At 38.2% G+C, this 18,442-nt stretch overlaps 3 protein-coding genes across 3 annotated transcripts; 1 reads left to right on the top strand and 2 right to left on the bottom strand.

Annotated features, from left to right (window-relative positions):
- Positions 1-339: 339 nt before the first annotated feature.
- On the bottom strand, positions 340-2,421 carry LOC116194475. The gene is made up of 4 exons (XM_031523285.1): positions 2,113-2,421; positions 1,314-1,434; positions 840-893; positions 340-751 (listed from the first exon to the last, which is right to left on the bottom strand). The coding sequence occupies exons 1-4, from the start codon at positions 2,295-2,297 to the stop codon at positions 659-661; spliced, it is 453 nt and encodes a 150-aa protein (XP_031379145.1). The 5' UTR covers positions 2,298-2,421; the 3' UTR covers positions 340-658.
- A 4,698-nt stretch (positions 2,422-7,119) lies between these two features.
- LOC116193498 lies at positions 7,120-8,120 on the bottom strand. Its single transcript, XM_031522220.1, has one exon. The coding sequence runs from the start codon at positions 8,010-8,012 to the stop codon at positions 7,467-7,469; it is 546 nt and encodes a 181-aa protein (XP_031378080.1). The 5' UTR covers positions 8,013-8,120; the 3' UTR covers positions 7,120-7,466.
- Positions 8,121-10,007: 1,887 nt separating this feature from the next.
- Positions 10,008-10,826, top strand: LOC116196589 (60S ribosomal protein L12-1). The gene has a single exon (XM_031526384.1). The coding sequence runs from the start codon at positions 10,085-10,087 to the stop codon at positions 10,583-10,585; it is 501 nt and encodes a 166-aa protein (XP_031382244.1). The 5' UTR covers positions 10,008-10,084; the 3' UTR covers positions 10,586-10,826.
- The last annotated feature ends 7,616 nt before the right edge of the window (positions 10,827-18,442 follow it).

The following is an 18,442-nucleotide window of genomic DNA, read 5'->3' as shown; positions in this document are numbered from 1 at the left end:
TCACCATTGCCAGAATACCATCATCGGTGGCGTTTCACGGTGTCACTGACCTTGGAGATGCCCTCACTGACCCTAAAGAGCCATCGGCGGTATGTCAATTTACCCAAATCTACCCGGTACCCCAATAGGCACTCGCCTTGGTCAGGATTCACCTAAGGTTTGTCTGTAACATCGAACATGGGGTTTTTGATCTCATTCGTCAAAGATTACTGTTCTCTTCATTAATTTCGTGATGTCGCTGAAAAATTGGGGGGAAAATGAGGGACCAGAATTGCGCAATCTTATGTAAGGAGATCTATGAATGATCAATTCATGCAATCTCTATTTAACGGAAACGGGTTGACCAACCAAATGGACATACAACCTCAAAAATGTGGATCCAATTATGGAGAAAGACAAGATCCGGGAATAAGGCAGCTATCATATCCTCAAAACCGAACCAGAACAAAACGTATTTTTGGGTACTGCACTCAACAATTCCACGAGTCGCACAAAAACTCGTACAAACGACCAAAAATCTGCACATCCACTTTTCGCAGTGGTTTACAATTTCATATATTTAGACCACCTGCTGAATTAGTTGATTATGGTAGATGTGGACAGGCAGATTTGGAGATATCGAATGCAATTTCTTCAACCTGAGTGCATTATCCATCTGTTATCCATGGAGTTCTCTTGATCTGCACCTCAGCTTCTCGGCCTCGATCTCATTGTTTAAGGCTTCCAACTTCTTGAGCAAAGCTGCATTTTCCTGGACAGTACGGAAGTTTTGCTAACTTAATCATTCTCAATAGAGTAATGGTATAATTCATGATTTGCATAGAAAAGAAATAAGTTACCTTCTGCAGGGCTGCCAATTTCATGTTGATATCTGGAGAACTTTCCTCCTTGGCCTGTAACAAAGATAAATGACTTATCGAATCCTTGAACAGCTATGCACTCACATCTTACATCTACTCATCTGAAGAGATTGGCACGAGGAAAAGAGGACAATGACCTTCAGATATCTCGGGATGAAATTGCAATTCACATTATTACCTCTCTTTCAAATCAAATCAAATATCGAAGGAGATGCACTGGATAGGAAAAAAGAAAAAAAAATTGCAAGAGTATAAACTGTGAATGTTGCTATTTAAGTTAGGGCGTATTTTCCAATTTAAGACTAAAGTGCATCTAAACTTAAGCGTTGATCTCTTGAATCGGGAGCAGGACGAGTAAACTGCCAGAGCAGATGACAGAATCAACAATGAATGAGCTTCATTGGGCAGCAAGTTCTATCTGATTAGTAGGGGAAGACGGAAAAGAAGCATTACCTGTCTCATTTGAGTCAGTTCCCTTTCACAATTCAAAGCCCTCACCCGCTCCTGGTCATACATACGGCGCCACTCTGCAGATTCATCCATGGCCTCCCTGTGTGCAAGATCAAACTCTTTTCTGCAAACAATTGATCAAAGCATAGGCAAAACTGAAATGGAAGTTCTTGCAGCAAGTTCTTGCAGCAGAATATGGAATCTGAATTTCGAATAAGAGACGACACAACCACAAGAATGCTCCGCCTGAAAACTAAAATGACGGGAATGCATATAGGAAATGTCCTTTGCCTGACAAACTGGAGAAAGCATAGCCATATTCGTCCAATATTTCTCATCAGAAAACATAGAATGGATCAGTTTCGGGTCCGTTACATGGTCCACTCTTTAGTTTCAGACTGCGAGACTAGACGGAACCGAAGCTGATCGAAATCTGAAGTTCAAGATACAACAGGAATGTTAAATCGATAATCAGGTGGCACCACCTTAATCAGTGTCCTCAGGCATGAACTTTACATTCAATGCACGGAGCTTACAAAACTGAAAAGAGGCTGCAAAACTACCGATAGATCGATGTAAAGTCACTGTACAATTACGAAGAAACGAAGAATTCCTTTGCAATTACAACGTGAAGTCAGCAAGAAGAATAAAAAAACCGATTCTTAGCTTGGGATCGGATCAAGGGTCAGTTACCCAGCAGGACACAATCAAGCAACGATTTTTAAGGTGCCCTTTACGCGGAAACAGATCAAAAGCAGTGAAAAGAATCAAGTTAAGATCTTGCAGAGGTGCAGGAGCTGACCTGAGCAACTCGGTGTCTCCTGAGGAAATGGAGTAGTCGATGCTCCATAGACGAAAATAGACTGCGAACCCCAAAACCATAGCAAGAAACAGACCCACCAAGAAGAAGGGTCTGCTCCCAATCCCTCCCATCGATCTCCTTTCTCTTCTTCTTTGAAAGTTTACCGCCAGATTTCTTGATCTCATCGGAGACAAGCGGACCCCGCTGAACCGCCGGTATTTGTTCTACTCCGGGCAAAAGGGAAACGGGTCGGTGGTTTTCGCTTCCGACTGCCGCATTTACCCTTTTTCTTGTTAATTTCAGTTTAGTCTCTGAAGTTTACTTCCGTTACCAATCTTATTTAAAAGTTCATTAATTGGTTGCTGGCTCGTAATTTGTTGGTAGAGGTTCTACGTACGTACAGAGAGGGTAATTCGAGTAATTCGAGTGCGGATTAATTGTCCCGTAGTATTCTCCACTTATGGATAGAGGTTCACATTTATCAGAACCCCCGACTGCTTTAGAACCGCTATCATTTGGCGATATCATTGGGATTTACTTACGTTACTTTTGTAATTTGTAGTTTTTTACTTTGTAAATGGGCTCTCGCGTTTTCCTATCGAAAACAAAAAGTGTTATCCAAGAGCCCGAAGGTTGAACTACTAGTCTACTATCAAATGGTAATGGCACTTTAGTATCCACAGGCTTAATAGGTTTTAACTAATTCAGTTTGAGTCGAATTAGTCTATTAAGAGATAAAACTCTTTTAATCATGAATTTCTTCCATTTATAAGATAAGTATTCGAGACTTTATTTAAAGAGAGCAAGTGTCGAACCAATTGAACTAATACATGTTGATAAAATGATACTTTAGCTTATTAGTAATTAGACATCCTAAATCATCGTACAAGCCGTAGTAGATCGGAGCATCTGAGATATATGACCGACAGGAGTGTAGAATTAGAGTCTGCGCTAATCAAGTACAAACCGCTCATCAGAAAAGGCTGAAACTCTGTTTAGTTTCAGAGTTAAAATCACAAAAATTTTAACCTTAATTTTAACTCAAGACACTACACAATAAAAACACACGTTTCCCAAGTTAAATTTATAATTTTATCTCATTTGTCCTTTTCCATAATCAAAATCAAAGTTATTTTAACTTCGAAACCAAATCAACCATTATTATCCGAAGATGGGAAACACTATATATATGTATATATATGTGTGTATTTACACATATAGATTGGTGAAAGGATATTATTATACAGGAAGTGAAAGCAGGTCCCAAAGCCTGTCCCCACTCGCAGCTTTTTTTTTTTCCTTTTAATCTTTTAATTTCATTTTTTTCTTTGTTAGTATCATTATATCTAACCCAAATAAGTAATTTGGTTAACCCATCGGGATCCAGTCCCAATTTTCAACCCTTTTGGGAGTATTTTAAATATAACCCGAATAATATAACAGAATATCCAATCGATCTATTGGAATAAACGATCCAGTCATTCAAAAAAAATGTTTCACCCAACTTTTGTCTAGACAAATAAAAAAAATTTCTTATCAAAAATACTTTGAGTACTCTCTCGGTTATATTACTCTTTTTATTTTTCACATTTTAAACCCATTTGTTATAGTTTTAAATATGACATGAACAAAGATAAACGAGCTGGTCACTATGGTCGGACCAATTATTGAAAAAAAATGCACTTTTCATCGGATTTTGTATGGATAAATCAAAAGGTAATTCGGGTAATTCGAGTGCGGATTAATTGTCCCGTAGTATTCTCCACTTATGGATAGAGGTTTACATTTATCAGAACCCCCAAATGCTTCAGGACCGCTATCATTTGGTGATATCATTGGGATTTCCTTACGTTACTTTTATAGTTTGTAGTTTTTTACTTTGTAAATGGGCTCTCACGTTTTCCTATCGAAAAAAAAGTGTCATCATCAGTCATTTTCCCAAGAGCCCGAAGGTTGAACTTCTAGTCTACTATCAAATGGTAATGGCCCTCTAGTATCCACAAGCTCAATAGGTTTTAACCAATTCAGTTTGAATTGGATCAGCCTACTAAAAAATAAAACTCTTTTAATCATGAATTTCTTTCATTTATAAGTTATGTATTCGAGACTTTATTTGAGGAGAGCGAGTATCGAATGATTTGAACTAATACATGTTGATAAAAGGATACTTTAGTTTATTAGTAATTAAACATCCTAAATCATCGCACAAGCCGTAGACCGGAGCATCTGAGATATATGACTGACAGGAGTGTAGAATTACAGTCTGCGCTAATCCAAGTACAAACCGCTCATTAAAAAGGCTTATTATCCGAAGATGGGAAACACGAACCATACACACACGCACGCACACATATAGATTGGTGAAAGGATATTATTATACAAGAAGTGAAAGCAGGTCCCAAAGCCTGTCTCCACTCGCAGTTTTTTTTTTCTTTTTAATCTTTTAATTTCATTTTTTTCTTTGTTAGTATCATTATATCTAATCCAAATAAGTAATTTGGTTAACCCATCGGGATCCAATCCCAATTTTCAACCCTTTCGGTAGTATTTTAAATATAACCCGAATAATATAGCAGAATATCCAATCGATCTGTTGGAATAAACGATCCAGTCATTATCCAAAAAAATATGTTTCATCCAACTTTTGTCTAGATAAATAAAAAATAATTTCTTATAAAAAATAATTTCAGTACCATCGCGCCTGTTTTACTCTTTTTATTTTCACATTTTAAACCCATTTGTTATAGTTTTAAATATGACATGAACAAGGATAAACGAGCTGGTCACTATGGTCGGACCAATTATTGAAAAAAAAGGCACTTTTCACCGGATTTTGTATGGATAAATCAAAAGATATTTTGTACCAAAAATGTTAGATATACAACTTAGGATACATGCATTATTTTTTCCTTTTTTTTCATTAGGAAACATTTGTTCACTTTTGAGAGTTTATTCTTAAGGACCATGAACACTTTAAACATATCATTTTATTATCTTATCATCATTACTTGGAAAAAAAGATCTTATCATCATTAATAAAAAAAAATTCCCCACTCGCAGTTCTTTTTAATTTAAAATTTTGATTTTTATAATACATTTTTTCTTTTTTCTTTGTATATTATTAAATCTGATATAAAAAAAAAGGTGGTAGCTAATCTAGTCGATCCATCCAGACAAATTAATGAGTAGGTCCAATTTTTTTAATCCAATTGTTAATATTTCAAATCTGACAAAAATAATGCACTTGATTGACTTGTCGAAATAAATAATCCAGTCATTATGATCGAATTAATTTTTCGAAAAAAAAAAATTTCACCCAACTTTTGTCTAGCAAAGTCAAAAGAAATTTCGTATAAAAAGTACATTGAGTACTCTCTCGACTGCTTTAATTTTCATTTTTAAACTTTCACATTTTTTTAACTACGTTGTTAGTAATCTGATCCAAATAGGATAGCAGGTTATCCTATCAACTAGACAAGATAAACAATCATGTCATTGTGGTCGGATCAATTATTTCAAAAAAAAGAAATGAGTTTCACGCAACTTTTGTAAAGATTAATTGGAAAAAAAAAATTCATATTGAAAATACTAGATATATATATTTTTAAAATTTAAGTTGCCAATGGAAAATCTTTTTCTCACTCTTGATAGTTTATCCTTCACGGGCCTATGAACACTCTAAACAAAATCATCTTAAGATCTTATTATTATAATTAATAAATAAATGGATATAAATAATAATAGTTCTTGATATTAGTATATCTAACAAATTGTTTGAGACCCTCTTTGAACCCGCGGCGAAGTGTGGAGCTAATGCTTTGTACTTTATTAAACAATAACCCAGATTACATAGTTGTATCCAGGAACAAGTCAGCCAGTACAGACGGAATGTTGTTTAAAACAAGAACTATATGATAGGCTTGTTTTGGATGATCAACACGGTCATTGTACCGCACATATAAGATATATGTGGTAGGTAGACCCTAAAGCATAGTTTACTAATGAATTTAAGTTAACATCATAGAAACGTTAATAAATGGGCAAACGAAATCAGCTGCGCCCCTGGATTTATCTGTGAATTGAACGCTCATTAACATTATTTTTTACATGTGAAATAAATGTTTAATATATTATTATTGGAAAAGAACATAATTATTCACAATATAAACATTGTTAGATTCAGAATATTTAAGGATGCATTGCATGCATCTCCTCCTTTTTTTCTTGTCTCATTTAGATTGAACAAAAGTAATTAATTAAAGGGAGGAGCAGTAATGTTATAATTGTTATAGTCCACAGAATGGGTGTTGGAGGCTAACCAGTAATTAAGCACGAGGTAGCTTTCCACCTCCGACCACAGATTTCAATTTGATGAGTCCATCCACGTCAGTTCAACTTCTTGATTCTTAATTTCTTCTCGTCGTGATAGACAATGACTTCATGATATGCAATAAATCTCTTCCAACATGATAAGGGTGTTGATGTGGAAATATCTTTTTCACTTTAGTAATAATCATATTGTACATGTCTTGTGAGTTTGTAAAAGGTATTCAAGTGTATTATGAGATTTTCAGATAAAATCCAAACTCTCTTGTTTTTTAAAGAAAAAATTATGTAATTTTATGACGTATATTTAATGGGTATTAATCATTTATATGTTTTCTAATTGGATTAGAATCATTTGATCTTAAATCTAACCCATAAATAAGGATTGATTTTGAATTCATAGTGAATCCATATGCTTAATTATTGAATATATTCTTTTATTGGTCCAATAATATCGATCGGACGGAGTTGACATGTGTGAGTACCAACGGTATTGAAATGTACTATATGATTGTGGTATGGTTCGCGAACTGATTTGACATGACTGAATGCTAACAAAGGAATCACGCCTCGCATATATAAATCAAATCACAACTCAAACCACACATACAGTGCTGCGAGGGCCACACACGACTTTTTGTAAACAATTATCCAGCCAAAAAAAAAAAAGAGGACTTCTCGTAGACAAAACCGAGTGACTTTATCCCTGTGTTACAATGACATTACATCGACTCGAACCCCAGTTTTACAAGTTAATACAGATACAGATTATTATTCTTTAACCAGATTCGATTAGAAAAACGAAATTAAATCGGAATGGATCTCAATGAAACATTCATGTGAGTTGTAACAAATCAACCACTGAAATGTTGCACATTTGGAAATTATATATATTTTTCATCCATGACGATAAGACTAGATAGGGAGCTCCTTCCGCCCGATGAGAAAGGGTTCCGATTCCGAAGAACACTTGCTCGACCTATTATAATATGTCAACATTGATTAGTTTTAAGTATAATTAGAGTGAATTAATCTTCAAAACCGACTAATTTCTTCAAGATCTCATTCCTGACCCTGCAGAGCTCCCTCCCCTTGAGAGTTCTCCCAATGCCTTCATGGACCGAAGACGGATCCCCTCTCCTCATCGCCAAGTACTCATGCGGCGGAAGCTTCAACTTCGCCATTCCGGTCGTCATCCCGTCATCTTCCTCTTCTTCTTCTTCTTCTATCCAGTCGTCACATTCGCCGAGCCTTCTGATCCCTGACCAGTCCGGTACACTGACTGGCAACGAAGCAGATGTCACCTCCTTCTTCTTGGACGACGCATTGCTCATCATGGCCGGCGGGATCATCACAACCCCGCGGGTTGTGGATGGTGGTGATGATATGTTGCCCGCTGGCTTCTCGTTACACCCCCAGATGACATCAGATTCTTCGAGCTCGAAGTCATTGCTGTCAGAGGAGATTGTCTGATGAAAGTGATCCATACTATGGCACGATAATGGGAAGAGGTAGTTAGGTAGTTTCGAATAAGAAGTATTGTTCTTCTTCTTGGACGAGGAGGAGGCAGCCATTGAAGAGAGACAGGGAGAGATATGAGGATAAACTTCAAATGGGGTCTCACTGTCTTTTATAATCTATCCCTTCCTTCGATAATGACTCCCTTTATGCTGCCAATAAGTCTCCCGTGTACTAATTTAGTTTACATTATTCATTATATAAGCTAGCCCCGAAGTTTTTTTTTTTTTTTTTTTTTGAGGAATAACGACGCCCGAGCAAAACGACACAGTCCAAACGGGCTCTTCATGTTAGATTTTATTAGATTAATCTCTAACCTTACCTTTTTCCGACTCTTTTGATTATGTAAAACTCAAATTCGGGAAACGAACAAACTCAACCACCATCTAAACGTGCCGAACCTGCCGACCCAATTGACATGAGATTTGAGCCAAGAAAAGGGTCCGGACAAGCTCATGGATTTGCTCACCGCGTCATGTATTTACTCCAATCACTAGATACAATTAATGACCTCACCGATTAAACTAATCTAACGCAACCTTAGTAAATCTTTTTAAATTAGAGGAGGTGGCACGTGTCACCCGGTTGTCCATCTTAAGTTTAATGTATGTTTGCATGTGTGTGTGTGCATATATATATATATATATATATATATATATTCACATTATTGAGCACAAGACACGTCAATGGCAGGGAATGGTGCTGAGGATTAGATAGGCTTCCATCCTCTTTAATTATTGTCTCAATCTACGAGCTGACACGTGGACCAATGTGCATGTCGCCAATAATACTCTGAATTCTCTCTTTCGGTTGGAACTTATGGTGATTTTGGTCCGATCCATATCCACTCCGAGCTATACTATAAAAGGCTGGGTCCCCCACTTGAGGTCTCTTTGCAACATGGTAGTCCGCGGAAGCGTGTTGCCTCCGTGGGACCTGCCCGGCATGGGATCGAAGCTAATCTACATGGCATTGACACGTCAATCAAGAGAAACCGAAAACTTCACCTCATTCTCGCGTGATAACTATAAATATTCATATTCGATTTCTATGTCCTTTTATTTATCCTTTTATTTCTTTTTATTAGACTCGCGAGTATCTCATATAATTGAAAAACTTTATCTCAGCAACAATCATATGTCATAAATGACTTAGATAAAATTAGGAGCTTAGTGATGTTTAACAAGTATCGTTTCAGGATATATCTTGATAAATTTCATGTTTATCTTGTCATAGATCTTACGAAATGGGTCCACTTCAAAGGTTCATTGTCTCTGTCTTGCCAGTGTATGGAGCTTGGGTCTCTTTTGCAGCGTTGGCGGGTAATAAATCACAAATCGAATTAAACATTTTCAAGAAAATAACAAAATATAGAGATTTTTTTTTCCGGTTGCACAAGGAGGTTAAAGCCTGGATATTGTAACAAAAGACGAAGAATTAACTAAGATAAAACCAGCAATCGCTGAGCAAAAGCGTCCTAAAACCCGAAGGAGGCACATCAAATAACTGGGATCCGAAAGGAGAGAAGAATAAGTGCGATTTCCCACGACGTAGTAATTTATATTCCATTAGAGGTTACACCCGCGCTACGCGCTGATGATAAACTAATCAAGATTATATAAAAAGCAATTAAGGAAAAAAAAAAAAAGAAAATTTTATTAAAATGAAAGGAAATATATATTTTAAAAAAATCATGGCGTAACGAGAGAAAGAGGTGGAGAAGCTGAAATTACAATTTTATTAATTGTTGTCGTGTATATTCATTTGTAAAAATCAATTTAGTAATTCACTAAAGTAACTGTCGAGTAGGACACCAAACCTTTGCATCATAAGGAAGTAGGATAGAATAACAGTCTACCGTACCGAATGAACCAGGAGATAATTCATACCAATAATACCTTGGTAAGAGCCCAATGGGCTTTCTTGCTCGGGCTGGAACATGGCCACCTCCTCAGCCCAATGGGCCGTTTGAAGGCTTCATGGGGACAGGCTCGTCATTTCGCAGCTCTCCCCCGGCCAAAAACCCTAGCGATATATCAGCTTTGTTGAAGCTTACACTGTCCTTCTTTTGCTCTGTAAGCGAACTCTCACCTCCCGAAACCCTAGCCGCAGCCTCCCCTCCACAGAAATGCCGCCCAAGTTCGACCCCTCGCAGGTCGTCGACGTCTACGTCCGGGTTACCGGCGGAGAGGTCGGAGCAGCCAGCTCCCTCGCCCCTAAGATCGGGCCCCTCGGTCTCTCCCCCAAGAAGATCGGAGAGGACATCGCCAAGGAGACCGCCAAGGACTGGAAGGGCCTCCGGGTCACCGTCAAGCTCACCGTCCAGAACCGTCAGGCCAAGGTCTCGGTTGTCCCCTCCGCTGCTGCGCTAGTCATCAAGGCCCTGAAGGAGCCGGAGCGCGACAGGAAGAAGACGAAAAACATCAAACACAACGGGAACATCTCCCTGGACGACGTGATCGAGATCGCCAGGGTGATGAGGCCGAGGTCCATGGCCAAGGAGCTGAGCGGGACCGTGAAGGAGATCCTGGGCACGTGCGTGTCTGTGGGATGTACGGTCGACGGCAAAGACCCGAAGGATCTGCAGCAGGAGATCACCGATGGGGATGTCGAGATTCCCGAAAATTGAGTGGCGAAGGAAGGTCATTTTGGTTCTCAGCTCCATTTTATCAGTTTTCTTATAGTGAATTTTTTTACCCCCTTTTTTTTTGTTGTAAGTCATAAGGATTTTGATATGTGGGTTCAATGTGGACGTGTTGATCAGCTTATCATTTAAGTGGTTTTTTTGGCATCAAAATTGAATCTTTTTCGGATTATGATTGTGATTATGGCGACTCGGCTTACGAAAAAACTCGAGCTTGCTTTTGCTTAATGTGATCCCTTTCTGCATTTTTTTGATAATGGCATGAAAATTGAAAATATATGATCGGGCCCGGCATTAGACCATCTGAGCTAGTTACCATGTGCTGTGAACCGTTCTTTAGCAGGTATCGATTAGATCGTGCTGTTTGTGATCTTTTAAGTCCTTATTCAATCGAAGTTTACGAATGCTATATTTGTTGCAGTAGCTCTTTGAAGGATTTGATGAACATAGGTATCACTCATTCTCTTCTATTGACTTGCAGTCGATACATGTGGATGAGATGCCCTGAAGTTGCTAGACTGTTATTGCTTTGCTTACAGTATTTACTGTTATCAACAATTTGACTATTGCTGAACACAAAAATGCCCGTTTTTATCAGCCGACATGCTGGTTCTTAATGCAGTATTTGGGTGTTAATGCTGGCAAAATTTGGGTGTTGTAAATTGTTTTCTATTTGTAAGCAAGGCCACACCGAGTCTTGTTCGACCATCGTTTTCTCGATATGCTGCATCTGCACTGTTTGCAGCATCTTTTATCATCTCCCAAAGTTTTCTCGGCTCAATTTGTTTAGTATCAGGATATAATTTCATCTAATAGTGCTGCAACTATGATCATGTCCTTCATACTAGTAATTTGATCTCTGCTATCTGCTTATTTGGTCACCGTAGCATTGTTACGTAATACATTCTCTTGGATGGTGTTAGTTTGGCTGTTATATCGAAGTTACTAGTTCAATGCTTGTACTGGGAAGAAGATGAGTAATGATGCTTTCAACCTAAGTTGTTGTCTTAAGTCACGGTTGGTTACTGATTGAAATGTTTATGAAGAATTGCTGCTAATAACTTAACTGTCTCGATTCCGCTCGTACAAAGGCTGTGAATATAACATGCGGACATGAATTGCTGGAGCCATGCAATGGGTATGGCTGTGTTGTGCTACTACGGAATGCTTGATTTACTGTATATATTGGCGCTGTTGATGAAGTAGAAAGCCAAAACGTTGATGATCATCCAACTGTTAGTGAGCTCCCCTATACATCGTAGAGCTTTGCCAAAGAATCTATGCACAGCTGATGCCTGAAATTGGTCCAATATGATATTATCGACACATGTGCCCGCATCAATCTTTCCATTATATGTGTAAAAACTGAATCTGTTGGAAGAATGAGTCCTTCCTCGTGTTCATCATTGGAGATATTGCACGTAAACAATGTCCACTTACTCAATGTTTGGAGATGCTGCACGTAACTGTCCTTTTCCCGTAATGGGGGCGCAACCTGCCGGCAACTCCATTGAAGATTCAAGGCAATTAGCAAACGTGAACTAGGAACAACTTTTGGAAACAGAGACTTGGGCTGCTTCCATTGATCGCACATGACACCTGGTATCCCGATCAACCGTTAGATGGACCGGCCAAGTACAGGTATTAGGTTAGGACATCCTTCGAAGAAGTTGACCCGATAGAGAAATCTCACGGAATGGTCGGTCCTGGCGGACCGGGATACTAGCTCCTGTCGTAAATATAGCAAGGGGAGATTTGTTATTTACAGGAGATGGTCCATTTCCTTCCCCTAAATATCAGCAGAGGTTCCCTCCTTTCGCATCCCATTGCCGCTCTCAGCCGAGTGTTCCGTGTTCTGTTTTTCCAATCGTCCGTCCACCTGGGTGTCGTCAACACCATAGATTGGCCTTTCGTGATATTATTGGTGGGGCATCCCCTCTGCCTTCTCCTCCCTATATAACGCCCTGCCCCCAGAAGCCATCTCTTCAATCGAAGCTTCTTCTTCATTCGTCTCGCAGCAAAGATCCTTTTATCGAAACTTCTGAGCTCGAGTCTTGCATCGTCGCAATCTCTCTTCTTCCGGTGGAGGGGAGAGCTGTCAGGTTTGCCGATTCGTATCCATCTGTGAGGAATTGATTGTTCTCTGCAAAGCGCACGCGCAAAGCAATGGCTAGGGAGATCAGGAACGTGCATTATGTGATGGAGGTGGCTCCTGCCCAGATCATTCGGCCCAAGAAGCCCTCGAACTCTCCCGGGCTGGAGACGATCCAGGAGGAACGATCCGAAGGGCTTGACGAGGATTCCTAGACAGCCTAGGACGCTCTCTTCGTGTTCCGTCAAGTTTTGTTTCGTTCAGGTCTTTAGATTTGAACGTGAAGGCAGCAGCAGCACCAATTGGATGCGTAGCTCATGAAGTAGAATAAATAGTTGATGAAGATTTTCTTTTTCTCCTCTTCTTTCTGTCATTTATGAAAAGAAGGTTTGGCATTTGATTTTGAGTCTGGTAGACTTGTAAATCTTGTACATTAATAAATATTAATTGAATCAATTTCATTCTCTTGTCCGGAGCTTTTTATTATTACCGTAAGCATCGTACTGACCCTTGTACGACCGTCCAATCCCGTCCCTGCGACGATTGAACTTCCCCCATCTGGTTTTAACCTTTCTTGCAATGAGATAATGATGAGGCTTTCCTATGTTCATCATTTCATAATCAAGATGTAAATAAGAAAACAACATAAAGAAAAGCGCATATTGGCATGCGACTGCAGAGGTACCTCTTGAGTGTATCTGTCGAATACAAGATGATGCTGATACCATATTTTTTCACCCGTAAGATTAAGAGGGTAAAGAGGGAAAGAGAAAAACAAAGACAGAAAACCAGACCAGAGGATCTAGAAGTGTCTTGGAAAGATCATTGTCATGTTTGCTGATGGTGAAAGTGCAGGAAAGGGAACCGATAAAATCTGGTTCAAATGATTCAATACATGTTCTCTTTAGGTAAGATTTCAAATTCGAGTGTTATCAATAGAAAAAACCCTTAATTGAAAGAGCTTCGTTCTGTAATTGATCGATTCGGTTCAAATTGCATTGGTTAAGTTTCCGGATACCAAGTAAATAATAATAATAATAATTGAAAGGCAAGTGGCAACCAATTGCGTGGCTGCCACTAAAATTTGGCTCATTCCCTATTCCAATTCAATTCGAAACCGCGTCCAATTCACACATTGATCTCATTTTCCATGTGCTTTCCTCTCTGTCTCTGTGTCCATGTCTCTGCAGATGTCTCATAAATGGCTTTGGGACAAACAGCTTCTGGAGTCCCTCTGGTATCCAGGTTCAGTTCTCCCTTGTGATTAATGCAATTCCCCCGATCGAGCCCATCCCTTGTCCTCCGGATCTATATCTAACCCGCATCCCGGCCCCCCAGCGTCTCCAATCGCAGCCTTCCATGAACATTTATCTCTTCTCTACCATCCGAAAGAAAGGGCGTGAGTCCATACGTGTTCGGCAGCTCAGTGTCAAGACAGCGAGACTTGCTGGATATTCCATTGAAGCTGAACTAGGAGTCGACCGGACAGATGGCAAAGCCGTTAGGAGACTTCAGCTCTTGGGTCGAGGTTGCTCCAGCGATCTTCATAGGCCCCCGTCGAGCATCCGGCTTCACCCAGCTAGAGACGATCCAGGAAGAAGAGGAAGTTGAGAGGGAGGATTACGAGGAATCACAGTAAAAAAGAAAAAAAAAAAAAAAAAAAAAAAAGAGGAGGAAGAAGACACAGCAGCAAAGGCTGGCGGGGAATTTTCGTGTTGTGCTTGTGGTCTAATGCTTTAGTAAGTGTCCGAAGTGATCCGATAAGGCAAAGATCACGTCCCAAATCAAGATCAACTATTTTATGCCGGTTTTGATTCTCAATTTTTGGAAATTTCCAAGTTATAATAACGTTCGTGATAGTCAAACTCATCCAATGTACTCGTATTGTACGGTTTGACGGAGGATCAAAACCATGAATGTTATGTTTTGGCAAAAGTCTCTTCTGTGGACGCCATTTATGGAATATTTTGTCTTTATTTTATTTTTTGCATAATATAAAAGAATTCCCTGTCTCATGTTATGACTGTCGTATGACTATTGTACACTCAAACTTATTGTAAAATAATAATAATAATAATAATAATTTAATTGCTCCACTAAAAATATGACCAATTTTATTAAAATATATATATAAAAAAACTCCCACCCTTCTCATAGATAACCATTCATGTTCTCTATATAATTGCCAATATATATGTTGAAGTTATTATATGTATTTATATATTTATATATATATCATTTAACTTCTAATTTTAGCAAAATGCTGATGAGATAAATATTAATTTTATACAATAACTTGATAGTGATCTTGCAAACGCTAGACAGGTTTGAAAGAACTAGTATATGATAAAATATAAAATAATAGAGCTACCTTAATTTGAATATAAAATTTGTTTAACCTCTTCCTTTTTGAAATTTTTTTACCTTTAACCTTTTCTTCTTGGAAAAATTCGATCATTCCTTCTGGGCGGGGGAAGAATCTAAGAAATTAGTTAAAGGGGAGTGAAGCTCAAGAGAAGGAAAATGAATAGTAAAATAGTAATGTTAAGAAGAGCGAAATATAATAAAATAATGAGAAAAATAATAAGTTTAATAAAATATAATATAAATTTATATTTCTTTAAGTCCAAGAGGGGTGACGACTGCGCTCCGCACGTCCCCCTAAATCCTCTGCTTCTAGGGTTAGTTTTGGATAGCCATCACTATTACAAAGTGCTTGTATTACAGACCAGGATCCCTTTATTAGCGCATTAGCGCATGCACTAATATGTTAACTTAAAAGTTTCAGGTTCGATATTTAAATGGACTATTTATACTCTTTTATTAACTATTATGATTTTTATTTCATTATAATAGCCCCATAAGCCTCCTTATGTAATCGAAAAAGATCATGATTCCATTGGATTGTGATAGGGCTTGAACTATCTCTAGGAATGACGACAAAAACTTCCCCTCTTTTGATCCTCCTCGAGCAAAGGCTCAATACAAAATTAGTCCATGTCTCAATCAAAGTAGGTGTTCGCGGTTGTGCATACTCTCGCCTGGTAATCAAGAGATTTCAGATTCGATACTCGTGGTGGAACTATATGTACTCTTTTACATCTTTATTTTATTGTATTAACTTCATGAACCTCTATTGTAATTGAAAAAAATTAGTCTTTTATCTCATGTGGATTACATTGGCCTAATGATGTCAGGTTATGATAGATTGGACCAGTACTGAGCGTATTGTATAGATGTTAAGCTTAAAAACCAGAAGATGCTTGTATGTTTGTTTGGGCCTAATTGGCTCAGATGTTGTCCTTCCCAATCTGACTGTTTCTGTCATCATCGATCATATATAAAACAAAAAGGGAAAGCTTCCCCATAAGGGATTGATGAATGATAACAGTTTTGTGGGATCAAATTTGGAAACCATTGAGAAATACATACCACACTCTAGCTCAAGTAGAATCTCTGCCTCTATGATCATATTCGCGGAGCACTGTTTTCATATAACTTCTAATAAGTGATTGAAGTTCTAGTTAAATTTCCCGTGTACCCTAATTTTTTAATGATTTTGTTGCTTTTACGTTTTTCTAAATCAATAAATGAAACACTAACCTCTCAAGTTCCCTCGGCCCATATTTTGAGTTCGTCTTCGGCTATTGAGCATGCCAACTCAAGCGATCAGAGCGGTCAATCTGTACAGTGATGTCGGATCGACTGTGAAGGATGAGTTCCATCGTGTTCAAGTGCCTTTTCAGAAGTCTTATAGTAAGATCGATTGGAATATATTTTGACTCAATACACAAGTAGTGGAAATTTTTATTATCCATTTCCTGGGAACTTTCTACAATTCATTACGTGGAATTTAGAAACAGATGATGTACATAAATCTTTGAAAGCACCTCGTGATTCATAAGCCGACTTCGGATGGAACTAGCGTCCGCGACAACCATTGTGGTCGCTCCGAAAAAAGAAAAGAAAAAGAAAAAAATTACTTTTTTCCCTTTTTCTCGTGTGTAAATAAAGTAATCGATCTCTTGTTGCATGACATCTGGCAGAACTACAGCCAGGAGAAGATTATCCCTTTCTGCAATTCTCCCATTTCTGCTCGTGGCATGGGCCCACCGAGACAAGCACTGTCTGTTTGTGCATTACTCATCCGTGACAATGATTGGCGACTAGAATAGTTGATTGGTGGCTGGGTGGGGCCGCAGAATGCCACGTGGCTCTGCACTATTAGCTAAACATCATGAGGTGGGGTTGGCGGTTGGACTGGAGTGTCGTGGACGGTGGTGGGTTAATGCCTTGGAGGTCGACTGGTCGGTTCCGCAAGCCTTCATTACAGCAGAATAATGATTTCTCCATGAAAAGGAAATAAAGAAAAGATTTAAAAAAAAAAAAGATCCAAGGGGTAGTTACTCGAAACAAAGGATCCTGGTGCAATGGACGAATAAGCTGACTCGAAACTAAGACATTACGAGTTCCATTCACACCAATAAAACCGATGTGTCCATTTATTTTGTCTTATTTTCTATACTTATTAAACTTATAAACTTCTCTTATGTTTGAAAAAGAAAAAATGAACCAAAAGAAAATGGAAAACAAATTTTGAGTTGTCTCTCTTTTTGTTTTATTACGCTCCCTTTTTGTGTTCAGTATTTCAGTACATTTATATGCCCTTAACTAATTCATACAATTATCAATATAGATTGGTTTAAGTGATTCGACACTTGTTCCGCTTATGTTTAGTCTTTGATTCGAGTTCTTATAAATGTAAAAAAATTCATATTGTAAGAGCTTTATTTTTTAGTGGGTTGATCCGACTTGACTGAATTAGTCAGGGTCCAATTAAACTTTTAAATACCAAAGTTCACATTGAAAAAAAAAAACTCACATAATTGAATTGGATTCTAAATTTAATAGATGTTCTCCAGCTAGTTGGATAGCCGAATATATATGCAATGATCGACGGAATCAAAAGAGGATCAGAAGGAACATGGGTGCTCTTCATTTAGCTAAATTAGTAAACAGATCATGCTGAAAATTGTGTCATTATCCGATTTTTTTTTTTCCTTTCGGCAAGGCATTATCCGATAATTTTTGGAATTCTTTTTTTGCATTTTTGTAGCCTATACTGCCTATAGTACTCTTCCTTATAAACCATTGAATTGTTCCTCTTAAAGGCAGCGTTCACTGTAGCCGACAATTTCTAAACAAATAATGTTGAAGCGTTCTTGATTACACAATCCATCTTTTTTCTTTTTTTCTTAATTGAATTTGCATATGGATTTATACTAGCAATTACGTCAGACAGGACTTTAGTGATGATTACTAGTCCTTTAATGATGAACTATACATGACGGATTGATTTGAGATTCTAAACTCATAATCGTAAGTGTAAAATCTTCAACGATGAAGAGCATTACCTTATGTTTTAGCTCACGTGAACTTTTTATGAAGTTGGGACAACTTTTTTTTTTTGTGAAGAGATGAAGAGGATGGAAAAGGGTATTTAGGAACCTACCAAGCAATGGACCAAAAGTAAGTAATCGAACAAGCTCCAAGAAAAGCACTTATGTTCGTGGTAGCAAAGATCCTTGAGGTTCTAAACTTATCACCGGGAGATGTAAAAATATTATCAGTTTTATCCACCGAAAAAGAACATTATTCGTCTTGTGGTGAGTGTCAGCATCCCATTTTGGCTTACCAAGTTGAACTACACAGAATAGACGAACCAACGTTACGAACAGTGAGTATCATGT

The sequence above is a fragment of the Punica granatum genome, chromosome 2 (assembly GCF_007655135.1).
Source record: "Punica granatum isolate Tunisia-2019 chromosome 2, ASM765513v2, whole genome shotgun sequence".
NCBI classification, from domain to species: Eukaryota; Viridiplantae; Streptophyta; class Magnoliopsida; order Myrtales; family Lythraceae; genus Punica; species Punica granatum.
Note: the sequence above shows the minus strand (reverse complement) of the source record. Positions and strands in the feature narration are given on the sequence as shown.